Raw genomic sequence first — 14116 nt, forward strand, 5'->3', positions numbered from 1 at the left:
GAGGAGAATGTTCTGCAGTGCCTGGATGAAGCCCAGACTGGTACTGCAGACTTAATATTGTAGAGCCCATTTTAATCTGCAGACCTAGTTCCAGGGAAGGCTGACTGGGGTGGGGAGGGGGCATCTTATTATTATTATTTTTTTAATTAAAAAAAAAAAAAAAACTCTTGGATCCAGCAGAGGCCCAGAACCAAGCAGACAAAAATGCTGTAATTGCCTTGGGTCTGCTAGTGCAGGTCTCCACAGGGAGCCTGGGAGAGTGGCTTCCGGGTCTGTTCCCAGTCTCATCAATCCTATTAGTCATTGTTTCCTTGAGTGCCTACTTTGGTTTTTAATTAAACATGAAAAGAAAGAAATGAGGGGAAAAAAGAAAAAGGCTGCCAGTTGGAGCCAGACTGTGGTGTCTTGAGTGTCCGGACTGCCCCTGGGGTCTGTGAGGCCCCTGTTTTGGTAGGAAGATGACTTTCACTGAGCCTCTTCTTGCGGGGTAACAGCCCCCCACCCCCACTCGGTGGAGACCGAAAAGTTCTGATGACCAGGGACTGTGGGCATCCCCAAGCTGAGGATTTTACTTCCTGTGTTTGTTTTGATCCCAATTAACCTTTTATAAGCTTGAAGATATCCCCTAACCCCTTGACTGAGGACTTGAAAGAAAATGTAATTGTCTTTTTAAAAGAATCCAATTCAGTCAGTCTCCCCGGGCTGTAGGTAAGAACAGGTTTTAAACGGGTTCCCACAGGTCCCAGAGACCTGGGCAAATTTGGACTCTTGCTCATTTTACTTTCAGCAGGCCAGGAGCATATATACACCTGGTAGGGTATATCCTCACGAGATAAAAATGAAACATTTTTTGGAAGTCTTGTTTTCTAGATTATTAACACATTTTAAGATCAATGAATAAGTAGATGCTTCTCTGAGGGGGAATATGCATTTGTTTTCTTTTACAATATTTTATCACATTAAATCTCTTCATGAGGAGCAGGCAGCTAGTCTAGTGTAGTAATACCCGATGGGGAAACTCAATTCTCTCAGTTAATCATAGGGAGCCTGCAGCCAGATTCAGGTCCTGAGGTAAGCCATTTGTTAACTCTTCAGAAATGTTGAACCCCCAGGTAATGATGGCTTTTAAAATGACCAGGAGGTTTGGAATATTAATTCATATGTGTTGAAACATGAGCTCACAGTGCCAAGGATACTAATTTGTTTATGGTAAGAAAGTACTGTGTATTTATTTCATGAGGAAAGTCAGCCCATTAGCCATCAAGTAAATGAAAATGAAGATTGCCTAGAGTCACGGAAGGGAAACTCCTGGTTATAAGACGGGGTCCAGCGGCAACATACTTTTCCCCCCTCCCACCTATGTTCTAGATGTCCAGGAAGATTGGAACTTCTCCCTCTTGTTAGTTCATGGCTGTTTGCTCCCTCGGCCTTTTCCTCCTTTGTTTTTCACTTCAAACATTTCGAACCCTATTTTGAGCCTGTCACCAGTTGTGTGTATGTGTAGGAGAAAGGAATTACCCTGAGATGACCCTGAATAGTCTTGTGGCTCCTAACCCAGAATTCTTCTCACGTCGGAAATGTTCTCACAGACTTGGATATAGGGTTTCTGGTCTGGGGCCATCATGCAGCTATATGCTTTGGGGGGAATTGTGTGAAATTAAACATTGTGACACTTCCACTTAATTTTCTGAATAGTGGAGCCCAGTTTAGAAAGCTAACGAAGATGCTTACACAAAGTTTTCACTTCTTCTGTCTAGGCTCCATGTTGGATATCATAAAATACATCGTCAACAGAGGGGAGCATAAGAATGGAGTTCTGGAAGAGGCAATAATAGCAACAATTCTTAAAGAGGTTTTGGAAGGCTTAGACTATCTACACAGAAATGGTCAGATTCACAGGTAGGATTTCTGCAAAGATATTTAAATTCAGCCATTTATATCTTTAGCTCTAGCTTGTAAAGGATATTAAGGAAACATGTATTACAGGTAGGTATCAACATTATTTCCAAGTTATGCCGAATAGATGTGGAAAAAGTACTGAAGAAAGAAGCCGGTGAATACATTTTGATAAAATATATTAGTATCCTCAGGATTGGCTTATCTGCTCTCACTGAAATAGAAGCAGAACATAAAAAGTACCGAGTGAACTCATTAAAAAAAATCAGTTAACATGCTCTTCTTGAAGTAGGATCAATTGAACAGGATAGCATCTCTGCCTTTCTAATGTAGGCAGAACTGTTCCAGACATTGTAATATGTTCATTACTTTTGGCATGGTGGTGTGAAGAAAGGAGGGGGAACTAATTTCATCTTCTTTTGTGCCATGAAATGCTAATTTTTTTCAGTAGCCAAACAGCCAAGAATGTGAGTGTTTGATGTTTCAAAAGGGTTCCTGTTACTTGGGCCCTTAGGAATAGCTGCAAGTAAATAACCATTTATTGGTAACACTGACATTGTAGTTCTTCTGCCTTGAGCACTATGTGGCTTATATGTTTAAGGATATCCGCCATGTGTTTCAGTAGTTAGAAAAAAAAATCACCTTAGATATCAAACTTGTCAATTGTCATTTTTCTTTTGAAGTGTTAAGACTTTTGTATGGTAAAGAAATATAGAATATTGTAATTAGCAATTTATAATGAGTATCTCCCCAAAGGAGAGACTGATCCAATCCATTGCTTAAGAAGCTAGTGGGATTAATTTGGAATTGCACCACAGACATATTTGAGTGGAAGTAGAACAGCTTTACCTGGAATTATCAGCTTTTATTCTCTATAAAATGATAGCATGGTGAGTTAATGGGCAATCTCTAACTCTGTAACATAAAGAATGTACTCACTAGTGATTTAATTCAATTTGGATAATGATTCCTATAAAATATTTGCTACTAAAATCCTTACCATCTCCCAGGAGCAAAGTATAAAATCACGATTTATCCCTGTTACTCCAAAAATCTGTGATATAATTTTAATATTTATAAAATGTTAATTATGTAAAACAGCTACATTATATGATATGTTTTTAACTATCTCTGAATGAATTAATGCAATATAATGTCTGTGTTCCATAATTCATTCTCCATTTTTTTTTTCTTCTAACAGGGATTTGAAAGCCGGTAATATTCTTCTGGGTGAGGATGGCTCGGTACAAATAGCAGGTAAAGCGGATATAAATAAAAATTCTTCTGACAGAAATATTACGGTTTCAAGGAATATCATTATTATCATTTCAAAGAATATCATTCATTATCATTCCAAATAAATAATGAGTGAATGAATAAATGAATGAATGAATAAATGCCTGTAATCTATTTTAAGAATGCATCTGGGGGCGCCTGGGTGACTCAGTGGGTTAAATCCTCTGCCTTCAGCTCAGGTCATGATCTCAGGGTCCTGGGATCGAGCCCCGCATTGGGCTCTTTGCTCAGCAGGGAGCCTGCTTCCCCTCTCTCTCTCTCTGCCTGCCTCTCTGCCTACTTGTGATCTCTGTCAAATAAATAAATAAAATCATTAAAAAAAAAAAAAGAATGAATCTGGGCTGCCCTGTTCAAGAATGTTTGGGTCTGGGGCAGAACATTTTTTCCAATTATTATTATTTTTTAAGAGTTATTGATTTATTTTAGAGAGAGAGAGAGTGGGGGAGGGGCAGAGGGAAAGGAGAGAGAAACTCAAGAGGACTCCCCACTGAGTGTGGAGCCCACTATGTGGGACTCAATCTCATGATACGGAGATTATGACTTGAGCTAAAACCAAGAGTTGGACACTTTACCAACTGAGCCACCCAGGCACCCCTCCTTTTTCTCCCTATTATTTTGATAAATTTTGGCTAGATCATCCAATAAACAGCTATTTTAGAACATGGCCTTTTGAGAAAGACAATTTTACTCTCAGTTGTATTTTTTCTACCTTTCATGTTAAATAAAGGTGATATTTATATGATTGCAAGAAAAGCACTTTGGAGAGTTTTTCTGACAAGTTCGAAAGTTAAAACACTGCACCTTCTATTAGTTTAAGCCCTCCGATTTCTGAAGAGGTGCCTGGAAGCATTGTGAGCCCTTAAAGCTTATGGGTCATTCTGGTCCTGCACCTGCACGTGCATGGCTGTCCTCGGCAGTCGGCGTGCAGGTGCGGTGTGTGGCTGTAGAGTGAACGCACTAGACAGGTAGCCTCTGTGTGCAGACCTTCTCATTGTGTTGTTGTGCCGAGAGTAACTGCAAAGGCCTGGGATAACCTGTAGCCGTATCTGTATCCACTCTTTTGTTTCCCTCCATGTCCAGGTGGGCTTGCCTCCACCATCCTCTCAGCCATCTCTGCTTTTTGCATTTTCGATGGCACAGTCCTTCCTTGGCCTGCACTGTGCCCGTCATTGCAGGGCGTTGAGCCCTCTGGCTTCCAGGCGCTGAATGTTCCTAGCAACACGTCCTAGCAGCGTCCTTGGCATGACTCCCTCACGTGGCCTGTGTTGTTGAAGAGCACGAAGCTCGCCCCAGGCTTTCATCAGCCTGGTCTGCTGCTCTCTGAGTTGGAGCTGGAAGAGTCTCTCTTCCAGGATTTAGGGTTTAGGGCCTTTGCCCATCAAGTTCTTAGAGCAGAGTTGATCACAGACCTTGGGTCTAGTCTTATTTCTAGACAAATGCAAGGATCTGGGGTATTATTAGAAATGCGAGAGCTCAGCAAAAAACAAACACACCCCCAGCACAAAGGATAAGCCTTGAGTCATCTCTTTGATTCATTGTTTGTCCCTCTCTAGATGCCAGAGAACCTGTCAGGTGATGCCTCGCCCGTATGACAGGCAGAGTGCTGACCTTGGGCTCTGTATTGAGTTGGCTACATTCAAGGGGACTTTTATTGACTTCCCTTTAAAGGAGAGAAAAATATTTTAAAGACATAAAAGGAAAACGGGAGGGTTTGTTTCAAATCAAATGTTTTTTCCCTGGAAAACTAATAATGAAAGTGTTATCCTTTATTTTTCCTCTCTTTGAAAAGATACATTGAGACAAATGCAGTCATTGGCTTGAGACCACTATGGAGACACTATGTATCAGTTAAACACAAGGCCTTGGAATCAAGCAGGCCTGGTTTCAGAACCACTGAGCGGTGTGGGAGGTGGTTGTGTCTGTAAGCCTCAGTTTCCCCATCTGGGAGATGGCGACGATAATGCCTGTCATTCGAAAAGACACACATATCCTTTGCATTGAAACTTAAGATTCAGGGTTCTGTAAGTGCTGTGTGTTCCTGGGAGTTGCAGAGTGTTCTAGATGGAGGAGAGAAGCTAACTTGCCATCAGGAGGTATTTCTATGTAGGCATTTTTGTTAAATTATCTAAGGCTCCTTCAGAAGAAAGGAACTTACTGATCTTCAGGACTCTAGAGAATTGGTGTGAATTTTTAATTTTAAAGAAATAGACATATATATACTTAACTCTGTATTTTAAATTGTGTATTGTCTATTTTATGGAGGGTTTTCCAAATTGTGTAAGCTTCATGTCCTATGAAACAACTGCTGATATGGTTGTTACAGTAAGTAAATAAATGTGAGAGATGTTTGGTACATCCAAAAATGTGCAAGAGGCAGAGATATATGTTATAAACTTATTTATGGGAGCTCTGTTTGTGAATGCAATAGCTTAGAGACAATGTAGGTGTCTCAGTTAAACATGGTAGATGGCCTCTTTGTGTGATGGGAGAGCCACCTGCTATAATGGAGAATGAAAAACCTGGTATACACTGAAGTGAAGAAAAAAATGTCCAGGCTACATGCTTAAGTGAATACAACAAGGTGATATAGAATGCATATAGCATGTCACCTCTTGTGAAAGAAATGGGGAGAAATAAGAATATCTCTCTATATTTATACAAAGAAACATTAGAAGGATAACAGGGAGGGGGACTGTGTAGTATGTGCCCTTTACAGCAGTTTTGAATTTTGAATTGTGTAAAAGTATGACCTGGGGGAAAAAAATGACAGGAAATGACTAAATAAATTTCATGAACTGCCAATTAGTCGAAGTCATTTTTCAATCTTTTAATGTAAAATTTTTCACATGTAGCCTACAGAATGACAGAGTAGGAAGAACTCATGTACAGTACAGCCATCGCCTGACATCAGTAATAATCACTGATTCGTGTATCTTCCCCCTCTCTACTCTGGTGGCTTTTATTACTAACACTAAATTGTGTTCTTCAGTCATTTAAGTTAGTGACTTATATATACATACACCTTTTCTTTTCTTTGTTTTTTTTTTTTTTTTTTTTTTTTTAAAGATTTCATTTGTTTGACAGAGAGAGAGAGAGAGAGAGAGAGAGCATGAGAAGGGGAACAGCAGGCAGAAGGAGAAGCAGACTCCCTGCCAAGCAGCGAACCTGATGCAGGACTTGATTCCAGGACCATGACCTGAGCTGAAGGCAGATGCTTAACTGACTGAGCCACCCAGGCGCCCCAACATATCTTGATCTTACTCTAAGGATTCACCCTTACCCCACAGGCTAGGAGCATTTAGAAGAAAAAAAAAAATGCTTCAGCTAAACAAGTGACAACTGAAAACATTTGCAGACAGAAGCTTTAAGCTCTCCTACCTCCGAGTGCTCAAGTTCAGGGTGCGAGGTCTCGGATGAACTGGCACAGTGGAAATTCCCAGGGCATCACTCAAGCTCTGTGACCTTGGTCAGTCTACTCAGCTTCTTCTTTCTTTTTTTTTTTTAAATTTTTTTTTAAGATTTTTATTTATTATTTGACAGAGATCACAAGGAGGCAGAGAGGCAGGCAGAGAGAGAGGAGGAAGCAGGCTCCTTGCTGAGCAGAGAGCCCGATGTGGGGCTTGATCCTAGGACCCTGGGACCATGATCTGAGCCAAAGACAGAGGCTTTAACCCACTGAGCCACCCAGGTGCCCCAGGCTACTCAGCTTCTCTAAGACTCCGTTTCCTTAAAGAGGGATACAGATATCATTCCCGTCATCTCTTTTTGTGAAGTTGAACATGGCTCTTCCCATCCAAGGTGGTAACAGTTGGCGGGGCGTGGGGGGAGACGGCGCATGGTAGGCCCACAGCAGCTGCTGTGGTACTTGTGTTACCCTCCTTACTATCCCTGCCGTGACTGCTTTCTCTGAGACTGACCCTACCCTGCACCGCCAGCAGATCATAAGTACCTCAATTTAGTCTTGCAAAGGGTTCAGCTCTGAGGGGCTTTTATGAGTTATAAAAAGCTAATGCTTATTAATTATGGAACCTGGAAGTTAACTTGTCATTAATCTTGCTCTCAGCTGATAAGGAAGTACGAGTAATTTTCTCTCTCTGTTGATGAAATGATCATTGCTCACCAAGAGGGTCAGAATAGCAGTGAACTGCCTTTGAAATGGAAAGGCAGGTCAACTGTTGCCTTATTCTGCCACTTGGGGCTTTGCCAGTGACTTCATCTATTACTCGTGTCAGATTAAGGACCTGAGCTCTTTCTCTGGGCCTTCTGTAGCACACTGGCCTTTTCTTTTTCTCCGCTGGCATCCCCTGAAAAAGGATTTCCTGACTGTTACTCCCTGTTGCGGGCCTTGGGTTCCTTCTCACCGACGGTGTGGTGCTGAGTGGCAGCTGTAGGCGCTTGCACCGCAGGGGCTGCTGGGTTCAGAAGGGGAAGTGTGGGAAATCCAGCCCTGGGCTGTGGTGAGGTTTAGACGAGTCTGTGTGTGAAGTGCTGGTGCCTGGTGCCTAGTGGAGACCTTGTGTGCCGCCATTCTGGACTCTCCCTGGCACCCCTTCTGTGTGTGTGACTTCCTGCGTGGGCCATGCCATGAACTGAAATGACTGCTTCCCAGATATGTAATGATGGGCTAACAGGCATTTATTTATTTATTCATTTATTTATTTATTTTTGAGACAGAGAGAGAGAGTAAGCAATTGCGAATGGTGGGGGAGGGACCGAGAGAGAGAGAGAGAGAGAGAGAGAGAGAAAGAGAATCTCAAGCAGACTCCACATCCAGCACGGAGCCCGACATGGGGCTGAATCTCATGACCCTGAGATCAGGAACTGAGCTGAAATCAAAGGTTGGTCACTGAACAGACTGAGAAACCCAGGCCCCCCCTAATTTAATAAATATTTAAATTGTATAGTTTCTACATCTCTGGGGCTCTGGCTTTCTAGAATTCATATTTAATTTTTCCATATTCTCTGACCTGAGCATGACATTGAATTCTTACGTTACTTAAAATTATTGTTATTATTATTATTCTTGGTTTTAACTATAAAATAAGGTTATTGCTTTAAGAAAACACATGTAATGCTTCCTTGGAACAGACAGATGATGCTGCTGTCCCTGTTTTCTAGGAGTTTGACTCTCTTGGCCAGACAGTTGGTTACTGCCTGAACAAAAACGGGGACCACGAGTCTTTGGGTCTTTTGCTGCCGTCTTAGTCTGCTGGGTGAAGTAGGGGAGGTGTGCGGGAGAGCTGAAAGCTACGTATTAAATTTGGGTAGATGATACATTGCTTTTGTTCAGGCTATTTGTGCCCTTTCTCTTTATATCTTCATGTACTTTAGGCCCTATTTTTTGAAAAAATTTAAGCAGGGGATAAGTTTGCATTTATTTTTTTGTAATATTTGTTTATCTTGGGAATATTATTATGAGCATTGTTTTTCAAAAGAGTATTTGTGCTGATTTAATAGAAAACACAATAATTTTTATTTAAATCACTCAACCATTTATATATTTCCTTTCTCAGAACTTTTTGTTAGAAAAGGGCAAAATTAAAGGGGTGTCTGGGTGGCTCAGTCAGTTAAGCATCTGCTTTCAGCTCAGGGGCCTGGGATCGAGCCCCTTGTCAGGTTCTCTGCTCAGCGGGGATCCTGTTTCTTCCTCTCCCTCTGCCTGTGGCTCTGCCTGTTCGTGTGCGTGTGTGCACACGCTCTCTCTCTGTCAAAGAAATAAAATCTTAAAAAAAAAAAAAAAAGAAAAGAAAAGAGAAAATTAAGATTCAGACCATGAGAAACTCTCATCTTATAGAGCTGACCAGTGTGGTGAGTAAGGCAAATATGCTTGGTTCTGTTTCTAAAAGTACAGATTCCATGGGAATTATATACATTTCCATTGGCTGGGGCTATAAAATCAGTAACTGTTTGTATCAAGTGCTTCCTGTGTTTCAGGCCCTCTTCTGTGTGCTGAGCACATTGTGATTCATTCACAGCAGCCCTGTAAATGTGCCCATTTTGCAGAGGAGAAACTAAAGTATGGAGAGGGGAAGTAAGTCGCCCAGGCCACAAGTAGGCTTCAGATTCCAGGACCTGGCTGCAGAGCCTGTGACTCCATGTCTGGAATTTCTAGGAAGACAGTCCTAAATCTGTGTATAAGTGATCCCAGTTTTGGATGGAAGATGAGTAGCAGTCACTAGCTCTTCCAAACCTCTGCATTCCATTTGGAAGCCAGGGAACATATTCTGCACATTTTCCCTCTCTGCTCCTTCAATTTGGGACATAAGACTCTGGTGAGGTTCTAGGGCATTGAAGAAGCTATCATCTTGGGTGTCATTTGGTATCAAATTAAGCAGAGCAGTGACACCACACTGGAAAAATTCAGGTTTCATGTAATCAATTAAAACTTGAGGCCTGCCTACTTAGAGTTTAAAAGAAAATGCTTTACTTCTTATATTTTCTGTGCTCAGAGAACCTGAATGTTTGACTTCCTGGTAATGAACTTGGACAGGTTGCCTTGGTTAATGTAAGGGTGTTTGCTACAGAACGTGATAGAAGGAGTGGCTATTTAAAAGTCATGCTCTTCCCACAGCCTAGTGTTTTATTTTCCAATCTGATGTTCTGTCATATTGTCAGGAAGAGCTTAGATCTTTGTCTGGCAAGTGACTAAGCCTGTTTGTCTGGAATTAATGAGAGGCACTATTCTAAGCAGAAATTCATATATAACAGGTCACTTTGGGGTGGTCACTGCAAATATGTTTATCCTAGGGTTCTTTTAAATAGTGACCGCTTTTAATATACTACTAAAATGTTGATTTCAGAACATTTGCTTTCTGAAGAACTTTCTAGAAGCATACCACTGCATTATGTCAGGTCGATTTTATGGTCATTTTCTTACTTTTGGCTTTTAACTGTGAGCGTGTGTGTGTGTGTGAATGTGAATTTCCATTCCTAGTTTTTCATAAAAAATTTGGTACTGAGCTAAGTCAGTTTAATACTTTAGAAGTCTAGAAAGTTATCATTACATCTATCTCAATGTATCTGAGACCATCCAAATGAAGCTTATGTATCCCTTAGGTTTTTTAGTGTCTAAGGCACATTGGTATAACTTCGGGTAGTGTCTCTGTTTTTTGGGAGGGAGATTATATCCTTAGTCAGCCTTTGAGTACATCTTGAACTTCAGTCTGCCTCCTGGACAATTATGACTAAAACTTCTGCCAGGAACACATGTAACTAGATTTAACTTGCTTCCAGTACTCTGGTGTTATTCTCAAGGAGCCAGAGGAAGGTGCGTGTGGTGGAGCTGTCCTTTTTTTTTTTTTTTTTTTTTTTTTGAGGGGGGGTAGAGTTTTTTTTTTTAAAGATTTTATTTATTTATTTGACACAGAGAGAGAGATCGCAAGTAGGCATAGAGGCAGACAGAAAGAGAGGGAGAAGCAGGCTCCCCACGAGCAGAGAGCCCGATTCGGGGCTCCATCCCAGGACCCTGGGATCATGACCTGAGCCGAAGGCAGAGGCTTTAACCTACTGAGCTACCCAGGTACCCCTTGGGTAGAGTTTTTATTCCTATAGCTGCTAGGTTCTTTTGTTTTCCTTCTGTGCTCTGGCTCTGGTGAAATGCATTTCAGTGGGGGTTGGGGGAATGGGGTGGAAGGAGTATTTTGCTAGGAGAGGCTGCTGCTTCAGGCAAGGTAAGATGGGCTCCCTGTGTACAGCAGCCTCTGATCTGTATCAGAAAGGTCTGAAGGCCCCTGGGGCATCTGAATCAGGAAATGGCAATGTCATTGTATTTGTGGGTGCTTTGGCCTAGAGCAGGCCTCTGACATCGGACAGCTGTGGTTTCACTCCTTCTAGCCCTGTGACCAAGTTATTTTAGCACTCTGTGCCTCAGTTTCCATATCCAAACTGTGGAAAAACACTAGAGGGTTAAAGGAATTAACACACTTTCCATTTTAGAATTAGGTAGCTCACATTGCTTTTGTATTGAAATGGGGGGTCCTTTAATTATTAGGAAGTTGAAGATCATGGGGAATAACCTAGGGAGGCGAGGGTGTAGGCCCTCTCTCTCCCTTTTTCTGTACCGCATTGATTACCCCCATATCCCCAGGGTGAAAAACGTGCAATGCAGATCTGGCCATATAATTCCCTTGCATAAACTTTACAACTGTTGCTGGTGGAATAAGGCCCTTCATATGGCATATGAAGGCCCAGCCTATTTTTCCAGTTCCGTCCACCCGTGCTTTTCGGCTTCCTGCTGTAAGACAAGCTCTGTGTTAGGCAGCTACACATGAAATGATGAACACAGTCCAGGAAGAGCAAAGCAGTGCACATGAGTTAAGAACAGTGGCGTACTCCGAACATTGAGTACAAGAGCAAATGAAGATCTTGGGAGGGCATAAAGAGCTTTTTAGTGAACCAAAGTGTATGTTTTGACTTTCAGGAAGTTTATAATTATGTGAGTTATGGTTTAATGAATTATGCCAGAATTTTGATATATACTTTTTATTTGATATATACTTGTTTAAGTAAATAGGGACAGCAGATTAATGGAGCTCCTGGAAATTTGAGATCTTGACAGATCACATGGTAACATTTGGTGCCATCCCCAGCGCAAAGCAAGAATGCATTCAACTCCAGAAACCCAGTTTTCAACTCCATGTGTACATCATCAGCAAGACATACTTTAAGCAGCTTCCCATCCTTTAACAACTGCTAGCAGTTGTTTAAGCAACAACTTAAGGAAGTCTTACTGGGTGGACACGATGGGGGGATCCCTTTGCCTGTCCGCTGGTGTATTTCCCCAGCTGCGCACATTTAACTGCGTGGGGCACATGGTTGAGCTTTAAGGAGGAGAGTCTAGGAGGACATGGGTCCGATGGGGCTTGGTCTTCCTTCTTCCCTCCCTCCCTCCCCTTCTTTCCTTCCTCTTTCTCTTCCTTTCTTCCTTCCTGCCTTTAAGGGCCTGCAGTGTCATAATTAAATTTCATTTTATGTGTTCCCACAAGCTGCTGGGGTCTGGGAAAAACAGGAGTTGTTAGATGAAGAGCAGAGCAGTCCAACTCAGTTCTTTGCATGATCCTGTCTTCATTTATTTGGTTGCTTCCCAGGACCTGCATTTGTTATAGCAAAAAACGGCCCTTCCCTGGTGAAAAGGTGAACACCAGTTGTTTGGGTTTAATGCGCCTGAAGAGGTTGATTGGCAGATCTTTTTTTTAGGTTCTATTTATTTATTTGAGAGAGAGAGAGGGAGAGAGAGCACACAAGCAGGAGGAGGGGCAGAGGGAGGAACAAGCAGACTCCCCACTGAGCAGGGAGCCCCAATGCTAAACTTGATCCCAGGACCCCGAGATCATGACCTGAGCTGAAGGCAGACGCTTAACCAACTGAACCACCCAGGTGCCCTGGTTGGCAGATCTTTACTGAGCTTCTGCTCAGTAAACAGGCCTAACCCCCTGGGTGGATACAGTGGTCAGCAACAGGGACACTGTATCTAGTGGCCTAAGTTTACAGTTCAGGTAAAAACTATTAAACAGCTAACTATGGAATTTAATTTAAAAAAATTTGTCAGTGGAGAGAAATGCATATGCCTGGGGAACCTAGGTTATAACAAATGCATGTAGTCTAGTGTAATAGATTGTCAGGGGAATAACTCTTAAATGTGCATGTAAATAGGACTGATTTGGGGAAAGGTGTTCTTGATCGGTAACATATTGGAAGTTACTACATATATCATACCATAGGTTAGAGATGGTAGGAAATCTGAAGAGAGTTAACATGTACTTACACTCTCTGGAATGTAAATTTAACACCTGAGTACGCAGGATACACTTGAAGGCACAGTAGCCAAGGACTCTCTAGCTTTCTGAGTCACTAACTTAGCCTAACTTAATCCTCAGCCAAGTCCTTTGCTGGCCGTGGTTTCTATCACCTATAAAATGAGGTTCTTGGCCTCTCGAGCTTCCTTTTAACTCTTAAAGCTTGTATAATTTTAATACTGAAATGCTCTATTACCCCCATGCTCCCTAACAGAATTCCCTTCACACAGTGTTCCAGCTTCTTTTTTTTTTTTTTTAAAGATTTTATTTATTATTTATTTGACACAGAGAGAGAGAGAGAGAGAGAGCACAAGTAGGCAGAGGGACAGGCAGAGAGAGGGGGGAAGCAGGCTCCCCGCTGAGCAGAGAGTCCGATGCGGGACTCGATCCTAGGACCCTGAGACCATGACCTGAGCCAAAGGCAGAGGCTTAACCCACTGAGCCACCCAGGCGCCCCTCCTCGCTTCTTTTAATGGCCACTCTGTCCTTCCATGGCGTAGGCCAGGAATTGGTGTTCCCTGATCCTTCTCTTCCCCTCATACCTGTCCTGTCCAGTTTGTCAGCGGATCCTCTTGCTGACCATGTCTCATCACCTCCCCTGTCATCCTGGTCTTGGTCACCATCAGCTCCTGCCTGGGTTATTGAGGTGGTCTCCTAAGAGGTCCCCTTCTGTCGTTGCCCCTCTCTTCTCTATATGGCAGCCAGACTGATGCCATTAAAAGAAGTTGGCTTGTGTCACGCCCTTACACAAAGCCCTCCACTGCCTCCCCATCTCAGGTTGAAGTCACAACTCTTGTGGTCCACCTGGCCTTGCAAGATCTGGCCCCTAACATGGTCTCGTTGACCTCATCTCTTCCTTCATTTCCTCCCTCACTCCATTCCAATCAAACTGGCCTCCTTGCCATGTGTGTGTCTGCCTCAGGGCCTTTGCACCAGCTGCCCCATCCAAATAGTCTTTCTGATACCTCCTTCAGATCTTAGCTTACATGCCACATCTGTGAGGCTTCCATGGCCATTCTTTGGTAAATTGCAGACTCCTCTACCCTGGACTCCTTCTCTCCTGATCTCTCTTACTGCATGCATCTGTGTATACCGCGTTCATGTTGTCGAGGTGGGGTCCTAGGCTAGCA

At 42.6% G+C, this 14116-nt stretch overlaps 1 protein-coding gene across 2 annotated transcripts in view; it reads left to right on the forward strand.

Annotated features, from left to right (window-relative positions):
- STK39 (serine/threonine kinase 39) overlaps positions 1-14116 on the forward strand; it is a 305730-nt gene that overhangs the window by 76259 nt on the left and 215355 nt on the right. For both annotated transcript variants that reach the window (XM_059167118.1, XM_059167117.1), the window contains exons 4-5: positions 1758-1899; positions 3098-3153. In XM_059167118.1, the coding sequence (XP_059023101.1) occupies positions 1758-1899; positions 3098-3153 (198 nt within the window). The remainder of the gene's footprint in view (positions 1-1757; positions 1900-3097; positions 3154-14116) is intronic.

The sequence above is a fragment of the Mustela lutreola genome, chromosome 3 (genome assembly GCF_030435805.1).
Source record: "Mustela lutreola isolate mMusLut2 chromosome 3, mMusLut2.pri, whole genome shotgun sequence".
In the NCBI taxonomy this organism is placed as follows: domain Eukaryota; kingdom Metazoa; phylum Chordata; class Mammalia; order Carnivora; family Mustelidae; genus Mustela; species Mustela lutreola.